The sequence below is a fragment of the Sarcophilus harrisii genome, chromosome 2, assembly GCF_902635505.1.
Source record: "Sarcophilus harrisii chromosome 2, mSarHar1.11, whole genome shotgun sequence".
NCBI lineage: Eukaryota > Metazoa > Chordata > Mammalia > Dasyuromorphia > Dasyuridae > Sarcophilus > Sarcophilus harrisii.
Window position 1 is genome coordinate 282916313 of NC_045427.1, and position 19271 is coordinate 282935583.

Here is a 19271-nt window from a genome sequence, read left to right on the forward strand (position 1 = left end):
AGATACTTTGGCTATGAGGATTCTGATTTTTCAAGACAGACCAGTTCCTCAATTATCTTTATACATTTCTACCTTTAGTAAATGTTTTAGCTTGGATCATCTCTCCTGGGCAGTGTTAACATGTATGGTTCATTTGCCTGATTTTTTTAATGATGGAATTTGAATATAAACAAACTTTGAATCTATGTTAATCCAAATGATTTGACAGATTTTTTTTTCATTTCTCAATATAAGCTTTGGTGTAATATTTCATTCAGACTCTCTGTTCAGAGACTGTTTGAATTTTCTTCACTTCAGTTCTGTAGGCTGTTTTTCCATTTTCTAGGTCTCAAATCATCTTGGTGTAAGAATTCTATTTCTGCATTCTTGTTGTAAATGGACCTTTATAAAAGAGTCAGAGCAGAAGGAAAGAGCATTAGACTTGGATTCAGGACACCTATTCTCAAGTCCTGGCTCTATCACATACTAGCTTTAGATGATTACTTTACTTATTATGTAAGAATGGACTGTGATTTCTAAGGACCTTCCTTTTAGTGTTTTTTTTTCCCCTAAAAAATAGGTTATTGGCTCATTCATAGATGCAAAACATCAGGTTAATATGATTTTCTTTTGTGTCCTCTTTCAATTCAATATTAATTAAATACCTATTATACACAGAATATACTGTGTTGGGCATCAGATAGCAGATAAGATGGAAATTTTAGATAAAACATGGAGCTAACCTGTCTACTTATTGCCTATGTGAGTTTTGATAATAATAGCTAACATTTATATAAATGCCTACTATGTCACAGGCACTGTGCTAAGAACTTTACAATTACTTCATTTTTCCAATACAATAAATCTTGTGCCATTTTACAGATGAGGAAATGAGGTAAACAGAAGTTTAAGTGACAACTTAACTAGACTTAGACAACTTAACTTGACTAGACAACTGTCTAGTGTTACTCAGCTAGTAATGTCTAAGACTAGATTTGAATTTAGGTCTTCCTAATTATAGGTCTGGTGCTCACTGTGCCACCTAGCTACCTATGGGTAAAGTGACCTATTCTAGGCACTGGGGGGAGGGGTTATGGTGGGAAGGGCACAGTTGGCAGGGCAGAGCAGGGGAGTTAGTTGTTAAAGATACTACTATGTCACATTCATGGAACAGACTTCTATTCAAAGTCTTACTTATTTCTAAAAAAACAAGTTTTACAACCACAAGGGAAGGTAAAACTAATAAAAATCCCAACCCAGAAAAACAGATATTCTTAGTTTCGTAACTTCAGGAAGCTTGGGGCTCTAAAGTTAACAATAGAGATAATCAGGCAAGGAGCTAGTAGGATTATAGATTCAGCAGGGGGCAGCAGAGAACCACTGATTAATGGGCAAGCTGTACCATTGTAAAAGAAAATGCAAAAAACCCTGGGGAGTGCAGCATGTGAGGGAAGTCAGATTTCAAGTGGACAAAGTCAAGAGAGAGAAAAACAGAATTTTAAACTGGCTAAGCAGCAGGCAGACATAACAGTGTACCAACACAGAAAGAGACAGAATTGACAATTCCTGCAGGTCTGGAAGTCTTTTGAGGGGATGCCTTTCCCTTCAATCTCTAAAGAGGCATCTCAGAGCTTCCCTGTTGCCAAGGCTGTAATTTGACATCTGGCAAAGCCAGCATTATGGCTTCATGTCTGCTCATCTGGGTATCTTGCTTCTTTGTCTCATCATTATTTTCAATTAATGTTTCTTAAGCATCCATCTTCCTTACTTCCTTTTTTTTTTTTTTTTTACTGTAGACTCCATATACATTTTTTCTCTAGTACAAGCTTATGTGTGTTCTCAGGCCATTTTTTTCACTTTATTTCTGGTCACAGCCTTAATTTAGTTGATTTAAATTTTTTCTGATTTTGTGTGTGTGTGTGTGTGTGTGTGTGTGTGTGTGTGTGTGTGCATAAAACATTTCTTCCTGAGACCTGACCTTCATCTCAAAACAGATCTTAAGTTTGAAATTTATTTAAAGACAGAATTCTTTGATGTTGTTAGGTGATCTCTTTTTGATGAATTCAATTTGCATGTTAATAGAGCCGAACATAAACTTTCCCTTACCCTAAGATCCTGGGCATTTCCTTAAAAAATTATTAACAGACTCACCAAACAGTGTCTTCATGTTGTGAACCATGCTGTAGCACTGGAGATTGAAATGCTCTGTTTGTCCACAGAACAGATACAGCCTGGGAAGCGTCAGTGTAATGTGCCAGTATGCCTAAATCCAGAACTGGAAGGACCCCCACTAAGAATGAGAGGTTAGTTCACTCTCTGTTTTTGCCTCCCAAAAGCACCACCGAGTAGAATTCAAAGTTTCCTGCTGTTTGTGTCACAAAGCTGGGTTTCAAGTGGTGGTATATCACCAGCTTGTTCTATGAAAGTCTATCTACCATGTCCATATCAATATGATTTATTCTCCCTTCCAGACCAGGGAGAAGGTCAGTACAAGTCTGTGAAGATCGTGTATTTTTAAATCAGCAGGAGACAGGAATTCAGGTTAGGGGAAAATTGTCAGTCTTTATTCTCAGTGAAGAAAGATCGGAGGTGGAAGAGAATCGGCGATAGCAATGTGTGCAGCTGAGTCAAGAAGCTAGCTCGACCAGCAGCCACACAACCAGCAGCTCGGAGTCTCGAACCCAGGCCCAATCTCCCCCAGCTTCTCTTCCTGTCTCTCTCTCTGCCTCCACCCACCAAAATCGTCATTTCCTATACAATTCATCAGGACTTGCACGGAGAGTGGGCAGGGACCATTCTTTATCCAATCATGTATATTAATAGAGTATAGCCCAATTACTAGTTAGCCTCACATACTTGGAACCTCAGTGCATCAACTCAAGCCTCAGCCCATTACATCTCCCGCTTTCTTTTATTTTAGAACACAGGTGGTCATGCCATCCCTGACTCCTCAGGGAGGTCAGAGCCCCCAAGGGGAGGTGATCACAGCCTTCCTAACTTCTCAGAAAAGGCGGTGAAAGCACTAAAAAGGAGATGATCACGCCTTACCTGACATCTCAGGAAGGGAGATGAAAAGCACCAAAGGGAAATGGGGGTTGCTAGCGCGTTTCTGGGCTGAAGGGTCTTATTATGCACAAACCCATCAGCATGGGAGGTATTACACAAGCACATAGCAATAACGCAGAGGCTATTACGGATGACCCTCCCCTCAGTCAGTGCAGGCTCGATGTGGTGTAACAAACATGAATTGTACACGCAAGTAGCGGAATAGCAAACAATATAAATCAACATGGTGTTGGAAAAGTTCACCAGAAGTCCTAGAAGGTGGGTATATAAACAACAGTCACACATACACCTTCTTCAGCAGCCAAGAGATAGTCCAAAACCAATCTATTGTCCATTGTTTCACATGTCAGGGAATCCAATGATCCCCCTGAGTTTTTGAAGTCCTGCAAAAGTCTTTTTATGTGTTAGGGAATCCAATGATTCCAGCAGATTTTGAAGTATTGTAACAGTCTTATCATTTCTCAGAGAATCCAATGATTCCTGAGAGTTTTCAAGTCCTATGTCTCAGAAAATCCAATGATTCCTGAGGGTTTTCGAGTCCTATGGCTCAGAGAATCCAATGATTCCTGAGGGTTTTGAAGTCCAACAATCTTTGATGTCCATGAGTCAAACGCCATAACTGCCACGCTCTTTCAATGGTGAGCACAATCAGCAACAGCATATTTCTTGGGTCTTCTCCTTTGTTTCAAAGGTCTGCTCCGTCTCTCTGCGATGGAAAAAGGCGAATATGGCTCGTTGGCACCCATCTGATTCCTTCTCCACCTGTAGAGATACAAGCAAACCCTCTCCCCAAAGCAGTTAGCCTATCTGGTCCTTTCCATTCACCACTTTCTGGGTCTCTCCACATCACCTGGCGATTATCTAAAGATAGTGGAGCTGCTCGCACTGGACACTGACCTTCCGGTGGGTTATAAAACCTGTCTGCCGGAGCCAGTGTATCTTTGTCAAAAATCAAGAAGTTAATAGTATAAAGAGCTAGATTTAGAAGTTCTCTAGGGTTACCTGTGGCTTCCCCTTTCTTTTGTTTTTGGAGTAGTGTCTTAATATCTCTGTTTCTCCTCTCCACTATTGCCTGTCCTTGAGGATTAAAAGGTATGCCCATGGTGTGTAAAATCTTATACTGTGCACAAAAGTGTGCAAAATGTTTTGAAGTATAAGCAGGACCATTGTCTGTTTTTTAAAGCTTGTGGCACACCCATAATGGCAAATGCTTGTATGAGGAATTCAGTGACCACTGGGCTGTCTCTTTGCTACTGGCATTGCAAAAGTGAATCCCGAAAAGGTGTCTACCACAACATGGATGAAAGACAGACGACCAAAAGATTTATAATGGGTCACATCCATTTGCCAGATTTCATTGGGTCTCAAACCACGAGGGTTCTTCCTGGAGGCAGTGTAGGAGCGTGGAAAGGAAGGCAAGCCGTACAGGCTTTTACTATGCTCCTAGCTTCCTCTCTTGTTATTCCAAATTGTAAACGTAAAGCTCGAGCAGCCTGATGATATTTAGAATGAGATGCCTGAGCTTCTTGGAACAAAGGGGTATTGACCAACATAGTTAGAAGGCTATCTGCCTTTGAATTGCCATCAAATATGGGACCTGGAAGTCCACTATGAGAATGGACATGTACTATATAGATCTTACCTGGATGCTTTTCTCACTTGCTCTTTGAAGTTTCTTAAAGAGCTGATATATTTTAGAGCTGCAAATTTTATTTGGGCTGTGGCAATTCTTTGTACCACACCTACTGAATAGGCTGAATCAGATATTATATTTATGTCTCCTGGATAATAAGTAAGAGCTAGAATGATCGCGTACAATTCATTCTGCTGAGTGGACTGAAAAGGAGTTCTGACTACTCTCTTTATAGTTAGATCATGAGAGTACACAGCACAAATATTATGTTTGGATGCATCCGTGAAGATAGTTGGTCCTTGAAGAGGAACTTTAGAAACTTTTTCTTCAAGAGTCCATCGCCAATTATGTAATAGTCTAGTTATCTTTTAATGGAGACCCATGTAAAAATTTGGAGCCATGGCTAATAAAATTTGCCACTCTGGATGTCTCACAACACACATTAATTTGTGTATTGGTATAAAAGGTGTATATCTTATCAGGTCTTGTCCCAGATAATTGTACTGCTCGCTTAGTGGCCTTTAATAAAATTCTAGCCACAAGCACTGGGTAGGTGTAAGGCTTTGTTCTGGTGTGCCGGAGGTTCACCCACTCTATCACACTGTGTCCTTGATGAAGGATGCTATGGTGCCTCTTGTGTGGCAAAACTGATATCTCCAAGGGTTTTGAGTGACTCTTTCAACCACATTGGATAAAGCCAGTTCAACTTCTCTCAAAGCCTCTTGAGCTTCTTTTGTAAGTTGGCGTGGTGAGTTTAAAGCACTGTCTCCCCTTAAAATGTCATATAACGGTTGTAACTGATAGGTAGTCAAACCTAACACTGGTCGCATCCATTGGATATCTCCTATTAATTTCTGAAAATCATTCAATGTGTTTAGCTTTTCTGTTCTTAAGGACAGTTTTTGTACTGTAAGCACCTTAGGATATACTTCATATCCTAAATATTGAAAAGGAGCATGTCTTTGAATTTTTTCTGGTGCTATGTATAATTTGTAATTCCTTAGTGTTTCTATGGTCTTTTGTAGACATGCCTCTAACATTTGTTCCTCAGGTGCACATCCCAAAATGTCATCCATGTAATGTAATAGCATAACTTTTGGGAATGCTTTTCTTACTGGAGCAAGAGCAGCAGCAACATACATTTGACACATAGTAGGGCTGTTTTTCATTCCCTGTGGCAAAACTGTCCATTCATATCTTTTATAAGGCTCAGCTAAGTTAACACTGGGCACTGAAAAGGCAAATCTTTTCATATCCTTCTTATCCAGAGGGATAGAATAGAAACAATCCTTAATATCTATGACCCAAAGAGGCCATTCTCTAGGCAACTGAGTAGGAGATGGAAGTCCAGGCTGAAGAGTTCCCATAGTTTCCATCTGTTCATTCACTTTTCTTAAATCCGTTAACATCCTCCATTTTCCAGATTTCTTTTTCACAACAAATACTGGGGAATTCCAAGGACTTAGAGAAGGTTTTAAGTGTCCTTGGTCAAGCTGTTCTGTACTATATCTATAAGGCTCTGAATTTTATCTTTACTTAAGGGCCTTACTGCTCTATCCACACTGGTGTATCAGTTTTCCATTGATAGAACAGGTGAAAGTGTTGGAGGCCTTTCAACAGCAGCCCTGCTTAAAAACCAAAGTACTCATTTTTAACCCTAATTGCTGTAAAACGTCTCTCCCACAGATTGATGGGGATTTTTCAACTATAAAAGGAGTAAAACTCCTGTTTTGCCTTCAAAAGTCCATCTCATAGGGGCAGCACTAACTCCAGCTGCTATTGATCCTCCTACACCAGACATGTAGGTGTCTGCTTTTAATCTTTTGGCCAGTGACTGGGCCAGCTGGCACCTCAAATGACCGTCCGATCTGCACCAGTGTCTACCAATCCTTCCAATGGAAGGCCATTTATATAGATTGTGAGCATAGGTCGGTCAGCTGTTACAGCTGCTGTCCAGTTGTGATCTGGAATCAAAATCTGGGTGACTATCACCAGGCTGCTTATTAGGATTCTGTATGAGTAAACCTGATGCTACTATTTCTCCTGGGTGATAAGTCACACATTGTCTGCCTGTATTGGTGACTGGGATATTATTCACATTCCCAGTTTCCCACATCAGTATGTGGATGGACACTGTTTTGTATGTACTCTCAGGAGGTAAAATGGTCAAGCCTACTGTGCCTGGAGGCAAGGATCCATAGGCTGGAGAGGAACAGATTTCACCTCTCCAGGGGGTATCTCAGTTGTCTCAGCTGCATACAACTCTATTCTCCCTAATTGTAATCCCTTTCTTCCATCAGGTTGCTTCCTGGCTGATTGATTGTGTAATCCCTTTCTGCCATCATATGGCTTCCTGGCTGATTGGTCATATTGGGGTATTGGCCGTCTAGGCGCTCTCTGGGCGCACCATTGGCTGCCATCATGCCCCAAGTGTTTTTTGCCTGGGGCCCTGGGGCTGGGCCCCTCATCCCGTTTCCATGAACCTGTCTACATTTGGAGGCCCAATGGAAGCCTCTGTTGCATTTTGGACATGGGATACTGGGTCTTGTTCTCCCACCCTGTTTTCTCACTCTGCCTCTATACCAACATTGAGCTTTCAGATGCCCTACTTTACCACACTGAAAGCATTGACGTAGTCTCTAGAAGTCCCTTGCGGAAGGGACCCTGTCTACCATGTTGGGATCTTGGGAAGTCTGCATCATAGTCTGGCTATAAAGGCATTTGTGCCACTGTGGCACAGCGTCTTATGAACTCCTCTAAAGGAGCATCCTTGGGTAGTCCTAGTATAATCCTTCTGCACACCTCATTAGCATTTTCCTTAGCAAGTTGCCTTATTAAAAATTTTGTTGTTGGATTTTCCCCATTAGTTCTTGTGATAGCAGTCTGCAAACGTCCCACAAAGTCAGCAAAGGGCTCATCTGGCCCTTGCATTATTTTTGTGAAGGCCTCACCTTTGTCATTTTTATTGTGAATCAGTCACTGCTTTGATAGCATTAGCAGCAATTTGCTCATATGCTGCTACTGAATAATTAACCTGTGCTGTGACGTCTGCATAGGGACCTATACCTTGTAGTAGGTCATAGGTGATCGCAGCATGAACAGCATTTTGACTATTTTGTTGGGCTTGTATCCTACAGAACTCACTATATTCAGAAAGCCACATGTAATTTTGTCCAGGTTCTAGGCATACCCTTGCTATAGATTTCCAGTCATCAGGAGTCAAGACTTCGAAAGCCAAATTCTGTAACAGCATCTTAACATAAGCTGATGTAGCCCCATGAATAGTGCAGGCCTTTTTAAGATCTTTAATGATTTCTATGTTAAAAGGGGCGTATCTTCGACTTTGTTGACCTGAGGCATTAGACTGGGAAATTACAGGACAGATAAGTGGCTGAAGCTCCCGGATGTCCACGCCCTTTTCTTTGGCCTTCATTAAGCCCGCTTGCAGCCTACTCAAGATTGGTCCTATCACTCCCTGCCTCCTCCTCCCTCCATCCTGGAGGGTGGAGTTGGTGGAGGAGAGTCAATCACTTGCTCCTGGGGTGGGGCTGAAGCTGCCTCCTGAGAGGAAAGGTCACCACACCCGTGCTCACTTAAGTCTCCATGCCCTGTGGGGATATGGTCATTAATCTCTTCATTGTCTTCCTCCTTAATATCATGGCTAATTTGAGGAGGAGTGGAAGGAGCCATGGGTTTTTTCTTTCTTCTAGGGATTCTTAGTGCTAACTGAAATACATTGTATAACTAAAATGCCTCCATGGAAATTGAATGAGGACCATATTCTCTGAAATGTATGGACATCTCTTGTCCAACCCGGGTGGGACCAGTTATCTCGAGAGATCTGCTCCTCCTCTAGGATGCAAGGGGAGATGCAGTTTAATATACCCACAAATCTCGCTATCTGTTCCCAAGTTATAAGTAACCCATGTATTTCTATCAGCTTAAGCATGCTTTCTATAGCACCACTCTTGGGTGGGGTTGGGGGCGGGGATGGAGAGTCTTTAGCTAGCATTTGTCCCATTTTAGCCAAAAAAGATTACTGGTTTAGTTTTTAAGAAAATAAGTTCCTTATTTGTCTATTAACAATACTCACCCAAGTTCCTGGTCACCGGAGACTTCTTCAGTCATTGGTTCCCACCGTTGGGCGCCAAATGTGAAGATCGTGTATTTTAAAATCAGCAGGAGACAGGAATTCAGGTTAGGGGAAAATTGTCAGTCTTTATTCTCAGTGAAGAAAGATCGGAGGTGGAAGAGAATCGGCGATAGCAATGTGTGCAGCTGAGTCAAGAAGCTAGCTCGACCAGCAGCCACACAACCAGCAGCTCGGAGTCTCGAACCCAGGCCCAATCTCTCCCAGCTTCTCTTCCTGTCCTTCTCTCTGCCTCCACCCACCAAAATCGTCATTTCCTATACAACACATCAGGACTTGCACGGAGAGTGGGCAGGGGCCATTCTTTATCCAATCATGTATATTAATAGAGTATAGCCCAATTACTAGTTAGCCTCACATACTTGGGACCTCAGTGCATCAACTCAAGCCTCAGCCCATTACACAAGTCTATGCCTACATTCCACTTCAGACAGATGACAGAATATTTCCTGCTCTCCTCATTTTTCAAAGGAACAAGAACAGGCTGATTTTCTGTTTCAGTTTACATGTTTTTGGAAATTAATGGCAATTCTAGTCCTTTAAGAATTCTCTCATGTCTTCTTTTTTTCATTTGTTGACCCCAAATGAACCTCTGTGAACAGAGGCCAAGACAGCCATAGCTAAATTTAGTTGTTTTTTTTTCCCATTCAAATGTATTTAACACATTTATTAAATGCTTATTGTGCTAGCTTATACAAAAGATATAAAAGGTGTTTTGTCCCCATGGAGCTTATAGTTTAGTAGATAAGCAAATGATTTTAGCAAATAATATCATATGATAATTATATTATTTTCTAGGTACAAATTAAAGTATTATGCCAAAGGGGAAAAGTTGTTATAAACAGTTATGTATACTAAATCTAATAGAATTAATAGCTTCTAATTGTGAGAAACAAATTTCTGGGATTGTTCTATACATTGGGAATATCAGACTTGACAATTCCCAGAAGATAATGACATTCTCACCAGAACTAACAGTGATCTTTGCTTTAGTCTTTATTATTGACTTAGGGCCTTTGAAGTAGCCTTTTTTTTTTTACCACTTCTAGTACTCTGAACTTTACTTAGGATATATAAAAATGGAACTTGTTAGATGGTGATTTTGAGATCATATGGCAAAGGATTTTTTGGATTTTTTCTTTCTTTTTTTCCCTTCTTGCTCTATTCTGCCTCTCTTCATTATTTGCATTCCCCATTGCACTCATTGCTTCTAGAATTGTACTAGCTGCTAGTATTATTTGATGCAACAGGGTCTAATATTTAAAAGCTGATACTTCTCATAGTGCTGCAATCTAGCAGCAATGTACTATGAGTTCTACACTGCCAGAAAGCAAGACAATTATATGGGGAAGGTATTTTGATAATATTGATGCCTAAAAAATGCTTATTTCTTTAGAGAGAGAGAATTTTATGCTCTTAAATAACAATGGGAAGAATGATATCCTCTATGACTGTAACAGATTAGTGGCAAAACTATTAAAATGATTTAGAATTTCTTCCTTCTTGAACTTTTTATTGTATTGGTTATACTACTGTGGCTTTATATTAACATTGACTATCATTATTTGCAAAAGATTTAAGGACTTTGTACCAGAGACTCTACTGTAGCTATATCTACACATCACCAAATATCCAACTATTTGGAAACTTCTATATGATTGAATACACTTCTCACTTTTGACTCAGACACAATGTATAATGGTTCAAGAAGTATTAACATAGAATCAAGGCCTATCATTTGTGCTTTACTCCCATTCTTGCTCTTTTTTTTGAAATAAACTAATGATATCACAGCATTTATCAACAACCATTTTTTAAAATCTTGATTAACTCTTTTTAAAAAATTTACTTATAACTTACTTATTCTTACTTTGGCTCTGTATTTCTTCTATTTGAAACAACAGCCTTCTCCTTTCAGACCATTTTAAAGATCCTTTGGCAGTAATCTTATTTTATAATAAAAGTTAAATGAATTTTTGAGAAGCATGAGGACTTTTTTCCCTAAATAACACAGTTAGTCAAACTCAGAAGTGAATCTAGAGTACAATCTCGGGAGCAGAACAAATGCCATTAAAAGCATTCTATATATATATATATATATATATATGATTTTATTACAGGCTTTTTTGTATATGTGTAGTCTAGATTCCTAAACATATTCTATAGACAAAATACATTCTTTAGTATTTTTAGACCACTAAATACACTTACATTAAACAAGAGACCTATGGTCAAAATATATATATATGTATATATGTATATATATATATATGTGTGTGTGTATGTATATATATATATATATATATATATATATATATATATATATATATAAAATCATGATCCAGATGCCATTATTCTAGTTGTTCCATGGAGATGTGCTTTATTACTTTTTTTTTCAGATTAAGACATTCTCCCAAATTTTATTCCAATCTCTTTGGAAATCCAATTCTATAGGATGTCACTCTCCTCTTTGGGGATAGATAATATAATCTTTCACAATTTTTGCTTTATTTTATGGTTTTTATTGGTAACTTATTTATTTTTAGACTCTAATGATTGTCGTTATTTTCAATCTTTTCCCATTAAAGAATTTGAAAACTCTGCTACTGTTTTGGTGATTATGATGTTTTCCTTAAGCTATCAGTTTGTGTTGCTCTTTGGCATGGCTTCTTTCTACTCATCTATTAGTTGTTTTTTCAGCACCAAATGGTTGTCATCCCAACTTTCTGTATTCCTTGTGTGTGGAGATATTGCCAATTTCAGATTTATGATGCTAGCTTTCATCAAAGACACAAAAAACTTGGGTTTATACAAGATGAAGGAAGCTTGTTGAGGAGCATCAACTCTTTGGATAGTGCTTTAAATTCAAATTCATATTTCATTTATAATGCTTTGGTGAACAAATGAATAGTATCTTAATTTTGGGGGCACATGGATTTATTTATTGATATAGAGAACTATACTTTTTAAAAAGCATATTTCTGACCTAATGTAAGTCTTTTAGATTGCTCCTTTACCCCAAAAGAGTAGGATTTCTAGGTGGGAATTAAACATGATATTTGGGTATGTTCTTGTTGAGAAACCCATGTCCATAACTGAAAAATAGAACTCCTCAAAGAGAGTTACCTTCTTAGTGAATTTACCACCATCTTTTCCCCCATTAACTCACAACTCTACTTAGGTGTTTGCAGAGCTGAGAAGGATGGAGCAATAGTGGAATAGATAGATAGCCAATTCCTGGAACTCTATAAGGAAAACTGAACAAAATCATAGTTTTTTTTTAAATGAATAGTAATATTGAAGTATTTTTTTTCCAAAATGTAACTTAGGGTAACAGGAAGGGAGGAAATTTGGTTCTATCTCCATAAAACTGTATTATAAAGGGCTGGTTGAGAAACAGTCCATTGCTAGGCAGGCATTAACCAAACTGTCTTCATCAATTGTATCTTTACCACACTCTTAGGTGCTACTAAGTCCAGTCTGCTATCAGCGCCCAGCATAGTCAGCATGTTTGTACCTGCACCAGAGGACTTCACAGATGAGCAGCCAACGATGATGACTGACAAGTAAGCTTACACACAATGTTTTCTTCACAATATTTTCACCATAGTTACAAGAGGTACCAGAAAAAGGATGTGTGTGTATGTATGTATATGTAACTATGAAACCTACAAATTAAAGAAAAAGGAACCATGCTGCATATGGATGCAGTGATTATATTGGTAATCATCAGAATGCTTCTGGGAGGTTCAGAAAAATCCTATTGTACAGATAGCTTTTATTTCTTCCTCAGCATATTTAAATTTTATTGTTATAAGAACATTTATAACTCTATCCGTGCAAGAGGCAGTGGTGTGTTAGAAGAGGGCAATGGGCTGAGACTGGGAGTCTTCATAATAATTATGTTGGGTTGGTCTGTTGCTTCATCTCCCTCAGCTTTTGTATCCTTAGCTGAAAGAGATAATCTCAGAGGTTCCTTCCAGTTCCAACATTCTTTGTTGAGTCCTAAAGTCTCTTTCAGTTCAGCCTTTCTATATATATTAGAAAATTCTATTTTAAGGTCTCTTATGTTGCTATGTTGCTAACATTCTATGTTTTTTGTTCTAAGAACTCTTCCAAGTCAAGAGTTTGGTATTCTAACAATCTCCATTTTAAATACTCTTTTAGACCTAACATTCTGAAATTTTTAGTTTTTGAGCTAATGTAAAAAAATTCCCCATTTAATTTTTTCTTATTAGCATGGAGGTAATTGGATTCTCAGGTTATGGCAGCAGAGCACAAAACCATGCAGGCCCTACCAAGCTAGAAAGATTTCCAGTATCATACCCATGAAGGTTTTAGTTGTACTAAAAAAGTCTGTCACCAAAAGCTTACCTATTAAGTGATGAATTTTTAGTTTATAATAACCCATGAAACAAATAGGTAGTCCTTTCCTACTTTCATGTTAAGGTTGTTGGATTGGCATACTGAGAGCAGGGGATGCTAAAAACCACATAGTACTTAGATTGTGTTAGACATTAATTTAACTAGAGATATTCTTAATTTGAGATTTTTGTCCATTAATCATTGAGTTGATTAATACACAGCTGGAGAAGCTGATTCACATTGATATTCTTGATATAAATGAAACATAAAAACATATGGAATTTGCAGCTAAATGGAAGGATAACTTATTTGTTCTGTTTGGAAAGGTGAATGAAAAATTTGGCAAAATTGGTTTACCATGCAGCCAAAGGTAACAACAAACTTCATTTTATGATATACTGGATCATCTTGTCTTATATTATTTATAAACATAAACAAAAAACTATAATCATAATTCCAGGTTTTGTATCAATATCTCTTCTAGAAGGTGAAAAAGGAGGAAAAATTTATGAATAACTTAAGAGTTCTCTAAATTAAGTCAACATATAATTTGAAACTAAATGGCTTTAAGTCAACATATAATTTGAAACTAAATGGCTTTAATTAAAGGGAGAGAATAAGAGAGAGGGAAACAAAAACTATACAGGAAAATATAGTTTGGGATTAGAAGTGAAAGATATAAAGCTTTGAGACCACTTAGAAGTTTCATATCTGTATTTTATTTTGTTTCATATTTTAAAAACATTTTTACTGGCATCTCTTGACTTTTTTCTTTTACATCACCTACATTTCCCAATGCCTTTCTCTCCACCTGCATTCCTCCTTCCCAGAGAGCTCTCCTTCTTCTTTGTTACAAACAAAGAATGAAAAGGAAGAAAGGAAATTAGGTAGAACTAATCTACTTATGAAAGAAAGGCTGGCATTATATATGTTCTCCATACTCATAGTACTCAATCTGTGTAAAGAATAAGGAGGAACCCTTTCGTATCTCTTCTTTGGGACCTTACTTGATCATTAAAATTTCACAGCATTCAGTTGTGCTTTGTTTTTCTAGTGCAGTAATATCCAATTACATTTGTCTACTATAACTTGTTTAGAAATTCCCTAATCAATAGGCATTTACTTTGTTGCTAATTCTTTGCTAATACTAAAAATACTGCTCTAAATTCTGGAATATTTTGTTTTACAAATTGACCTTCTTGGGATAAGTTCCTAGTCCAGAAGTGGAATCTGAGTCAAAGGATGTGAACGTTTTTGTAACTTTATTTGCAAAATTACAAAATCTTTTCTAAGGAAAGGTCTCTTGTAGAAAATGAAACTTGAATTGAATCTTGAAGGAAGTCAGGAAATCCAAGAAGATGGAAGTGAGGGGCAGAATGTTTCAGGCATTGGGACATCCAATGCAACCATAGAAAGATGGGAAAATGGGGAATATTGTTTTTGATGAACTGCAAGTAGATAGAACATATGAAAGGAAGCAAAATATGTGTAAGAAAAGGACACATTAAGCCAAACAAAGAAGTTTATATTTGCTCCTGGACCTCATTGAGTTGAGGCTAGCATAGGCAGTAAGAGTATGATATGGTCAGAACTCCACTTTAGAAAAATCACCTTGGCAATTGAATGGAGGATATATTGGAGTGGGAAGATAAGCCAAAAGGGCCAGTTAGAAGTCTATTGCAGTAGTCCAGAAGAAAGACCATGAAAGCTTGAACTAGCATGGTGGCTGTATTAGTGAAGGGAATGTGACATAGAAGAGAGATGTTATGAAGGTAGAAATGACCAGATTTTAGAAAGATTGGATAAGTGGTACCAAAAGTAGAGCATGATATTGAAGTTGTAAACTTACATTAATGAGAGATGGCATTTTTTGACAGTAATAAGGAAATTGGAAATATGGGAGAGATTTGTGAATAAGATAATGAATTATGTTAGGGACATGTTGAGTTTGAATTGCATATAGACATTCATGTTGAGATGTCCAGGAGGCATTTGGTGACATATATGTTGCTGATATATATGTTCCCTTGCTCAGTTGTGACTTTCTTTGTGACCACATTTGGGGTTTTCTTGGCAAAGATATTGGAGTGGTTTGCTAGCTCTTTCTTCTGTGGATTAGACAAGCAAAAGTTAAATGACTTGCCCAGGCTCACATAGTTAGTGAGTGTCTGAGGCTAGACTTGAAAACAGGTCTTCCTTATATAGGCCCATATTCTATCCACTGAACACCCAGCTGATCCCATATATGTATTATTGCATATATTTGTGTATATAGGTACATATGTTTATATGTGTAACTATCTATATGTTTTACATACACATATACATGCACTCATATATGTGTGAATAATTAATTGGTCAAATCAGCAAATATATATTGCTTGTCCTCTGCCAAGGGTGCTAGGGTTACAAAGAGAAAGTTATAATATTCCTACCCTCAGTGAGTTTGCATTCACTTTTTTCAACATATCCTTGTCTCTAAATTCCCTTTTGTTTGTAAACTTGCCCATATCTCCTCCATCCTGAAAAACCCTCATTTGATCCATACATCCTCATTATCTTTGATCCTGTGTTTCTTCTGCTCTATGTAGATAATTTCTCCAAAAAGTCCATCTGTAATAGATGTCTCCACTTCCTTTTCCTCTTACTCTTTTCTTAATCCTTCACAATCTGGCTTCTTTTTCATTGCACCAAAACTACTCTGTTCAAAGTGACTAGTGATCTCTTAGTTTCCAAATCATTCAATGGTCTTTTCTCAATCCTTGTTCTTGATCTCTCTTCAGCATTTAGTACTGTTAATCACTTTTTCCCCCTTGATACTCTCCTCTCTCTAGGTTTCCAAGACATTACTCTCTCCTGGTTCTCCTTCTGTCTATCTAGCCACTCCCTCAGTCTCCTTTGCTGGATCCTCATTCAGATTGTACCCTTCTAACTGTAAGTCTCCTTCAGGAGTCTGTTCTGAGCCTTTTTCTCTTTTCCTTCATTTTACTAGGTGACCTCCTCAGTTCTTATGATATCCTATCCCAAAGATAATTACTATGTCTATGCTCATGATTTTCAAGTCTACCTATCCTACTTCAAACTCTCTGTTAACCTACACCATCTCATTTCTAATTAATTCCCTTTTAGACATCTCCAACAGGAAGGATGTCCAATAGACATTTCAAACTAAACCTGTTTAAAACAGAATTCATGATCTTTCCCCCAAAACCTGCGTCTCTTCTTACCTTGTACTAAAGAGGGCAACGCTATCCTCTCCATTCCTCAGGCTATAGTTCTCTTCTATTAGTTATCTTCAACTCTCCAAACTCGTACCCTATCCTCCAGTATCCAATCTGCTTGAATTATTTACAGTAACTTGCTGGTGAGTCTGTTTGCCACAAGTTTCTCCTCACTCTCTAGTTTATCTTCTATTCAGCCACCAAAGTGATTTTCTTAATGTTCAGGTCTGACTATGTCACCCCCTTTTCAGTAAATGCCACCAAATCCCTATCATCTCTAAGATGCTGCATTTTCTCCCATTATAATCACTCCTTCTTAATATTTCTGGTTTTCTTATACCTTGCTTCCTATCATGTACTCTCTTCAGTCTAGTAACAGTGGTCTCCTGGCTATTCCACGAAAGACACTCTTATAGCTTTAAGCATTATTTTTTCTGGCTGTTATCATACCTAGAATGCTATCCTTCCTTAATTCTACTTAGTGATTTTCCTGGTTTCCTTTGAATTCAAAATAAGATCCCATCTTTTACAGGAAGATTTTCCCAACCTGTTTTAATTCTAGTCTTTCCTCTGATAGTTATTTCCTATTTATCCTGTATATAGCTTGCTTTGCATGTATTTGTTTGCATGTTGTCTTCCAGTTTGTTCTGGAGCTTCTGGAGCTTCTGGAGAATAGGAACCATCTTTCGATTCTTTTGTATCTCTAGCACTTAGCATAGCTCCTGGCACATAGTAGGCACCTACTAAGTGTTTTTTTTTTAATTAATTCTAATGGAAAAAAGCATGTATAAATACATTTATATAAAGGTACATACAAAGTAGATACACAGTAACTAGGGAAAATACTAGCAGCTAACGAGATCAAGAAAGTATTTTTGGAAACAAATAGAACCAGGAATACATTGTACACAATAATAGCAAGAATAGGCAATGATCAGATGTGAAAGGCTTAGTTCTTTTTAGTAGTTCATGATCTAAAGCAATCCCAAAAGACTTTGGATAGGAAATACCATCTACAACCAGAAAAAGAACAAAGGAGATTGAATGTAAATCAATACATTCTGTGTTCATTTTTCTTCTGTTTTTTTTTTTAATCTCTTCCATGTTTTTTCCCTTTGCTCTGATTTTTCTCTCCCAATATGATTCATAAAGTAATGTGTATTAAAAATAAATAAACTTACTACTATAAAAAAGAAAATATATTTGACTTTCCTATAGAACATGGTGCTTTAGATGAGTCTTGAAGGAAGTTGTGGATTCTAAAAGCAGAGGTAAGATAGGGTGGCTTTCTATACTTAAGGAACAGTCGGTGAAAGGGCACATGTTCCATCTCATCCCCTTCACTGAATGTCCCTCAAGAACCAGGTTGCTTCCTCTTTTATGACTCAGTTTGGAGGAATTGGTACAGTTTTGGATTAAGGAAACAACTGTGATTGCTCTAAAAGTGTATTACCCAAATCTTAGAACAATATTATTTAATATAAAAGTTCTATTTCTTATTTCTCTAGTTTATATTAACTCCTTTAGATTCTAGAGGGAAAAATTTGATACTTTGAGTAAAGTGCCACCTGGCGTTTGTAACATAGTCCACATATTTATAATTGAACAGGCCTAAACAGTCTAAATAGATCATAGGGAAATTAGAAGAGGCTGCCTTGGACTTGAAGGGGATATCATTAATGGAGGAACATAGTCCTTTATGAAAACTACTAGTATCTTTGAATAAAAATTAAATTATATTTAGCTATCTTCATATGACATGGAATTGCTATAATTTCAATGATAAATGATAGGCAGTATTTCAGACCACTGCTGGAGTATTTAAATGATTTTTTGCTCATGGGAACCTTATTCCTATATAGCATGGGCAATGGCAATCAATAACATCACAAAAATGGAAGGAGTATATTAATAGAAAGAATATGACTTCAGAATCAACTGTGTATATAACGAATAATTATATATATAAGGAAACATGGAAAGGCTTTTATAAAATGATAAAAAGAAAAATCAATAGAACAAGAACTATAACTCCAAAACATGTATAGCAATCCATGATCCCAATTTCTCTCTAGTCCACTGATATTATATTTTATATTTCTGGGGAGGGCTAGTTTTGCCATTGTAGTAGTTTTAAGATACTATCAAAAGGTTCTCTTGATATGTACTCTAAATAAAATTCCTCTATTTTATATTAATAAAGTGTTTAAGTTTTATATGCTTGAGTATTCCCTTATCAATGACAGGAGCTGGGCTTTATCATACATTCTTTCTTCCCTCATACTCTCTGTTTTTGAAATATTCTTCTAAAACATAACACAAATCTCTGAGTTCTCATAATTTATTTGTAACTATATTATCTTGATTTGAAAAAGTTCATTGTTTTACATACTTAATTGCTTATCTTTTGATCTTCTGAGACTTTCTTGAAGTAAATACGTATCTTTACAAAATTATCTCTGCCTTTAAACTGTATACTGAATTTAGCTAGGTAAATTCTTGGTCTGTAACTCATATTTTTTTTTATTTTTGAATTATGCTGTATTCAGTTTTTTCCTATTCCCTTTTGTCTTTTTCAAGACGTTTTCATCGTCATGGTTAATGTCCTTTGGTAAGTTAATTCTGTTAGAGTATAATTATATTATTTCTAGACAGCTTGTGTCTTTTTCCTTCTGGGAGCTCTGTGGATTCTCTTTATAGATTGTTGCTTTCTTTGCTAATAATTTCACATTCCTTTGTTTTTCAAATTTATCAAATTGCTGCCTCTTGATCTTCTCACTTGCTTTTTATTCTTTCTAGTTCTTTAGTTATTCTATTGGTTTTCTGAACCTGCATTGATATTTATTGGCTGTAATTC

General features: G+C 37.2%; 1 protein-coding gene across 11 annotated transcripts in view; it reads left to right on the forward strand.

Moving 5' to 3' along the window:
- UNC79 (unc-79 homolog, NALCN channel complex subunit) overlaps nt 1–19271 on the forward strand; it is a 300682-nt gene that overhangs the window by 194998 nt on the left and 86413 nt on the right. For all 11 annotated transcript variants that reach the window (XM_031952318.1, XM_031952320.1, XM_031952321.1 and 8 more), the window contains 2 exons: nt 2199–2282; nt 12292–12394. In XM_031952318.1, coding sequence (XP_031808178.1) covers nt 2199–2282; nt 12292–12394 — 187 coding nt within the window. The remainder of the gene's footprint in view (nt 1–2198; nt 2283–12291; nt 12395–19271) is intronic.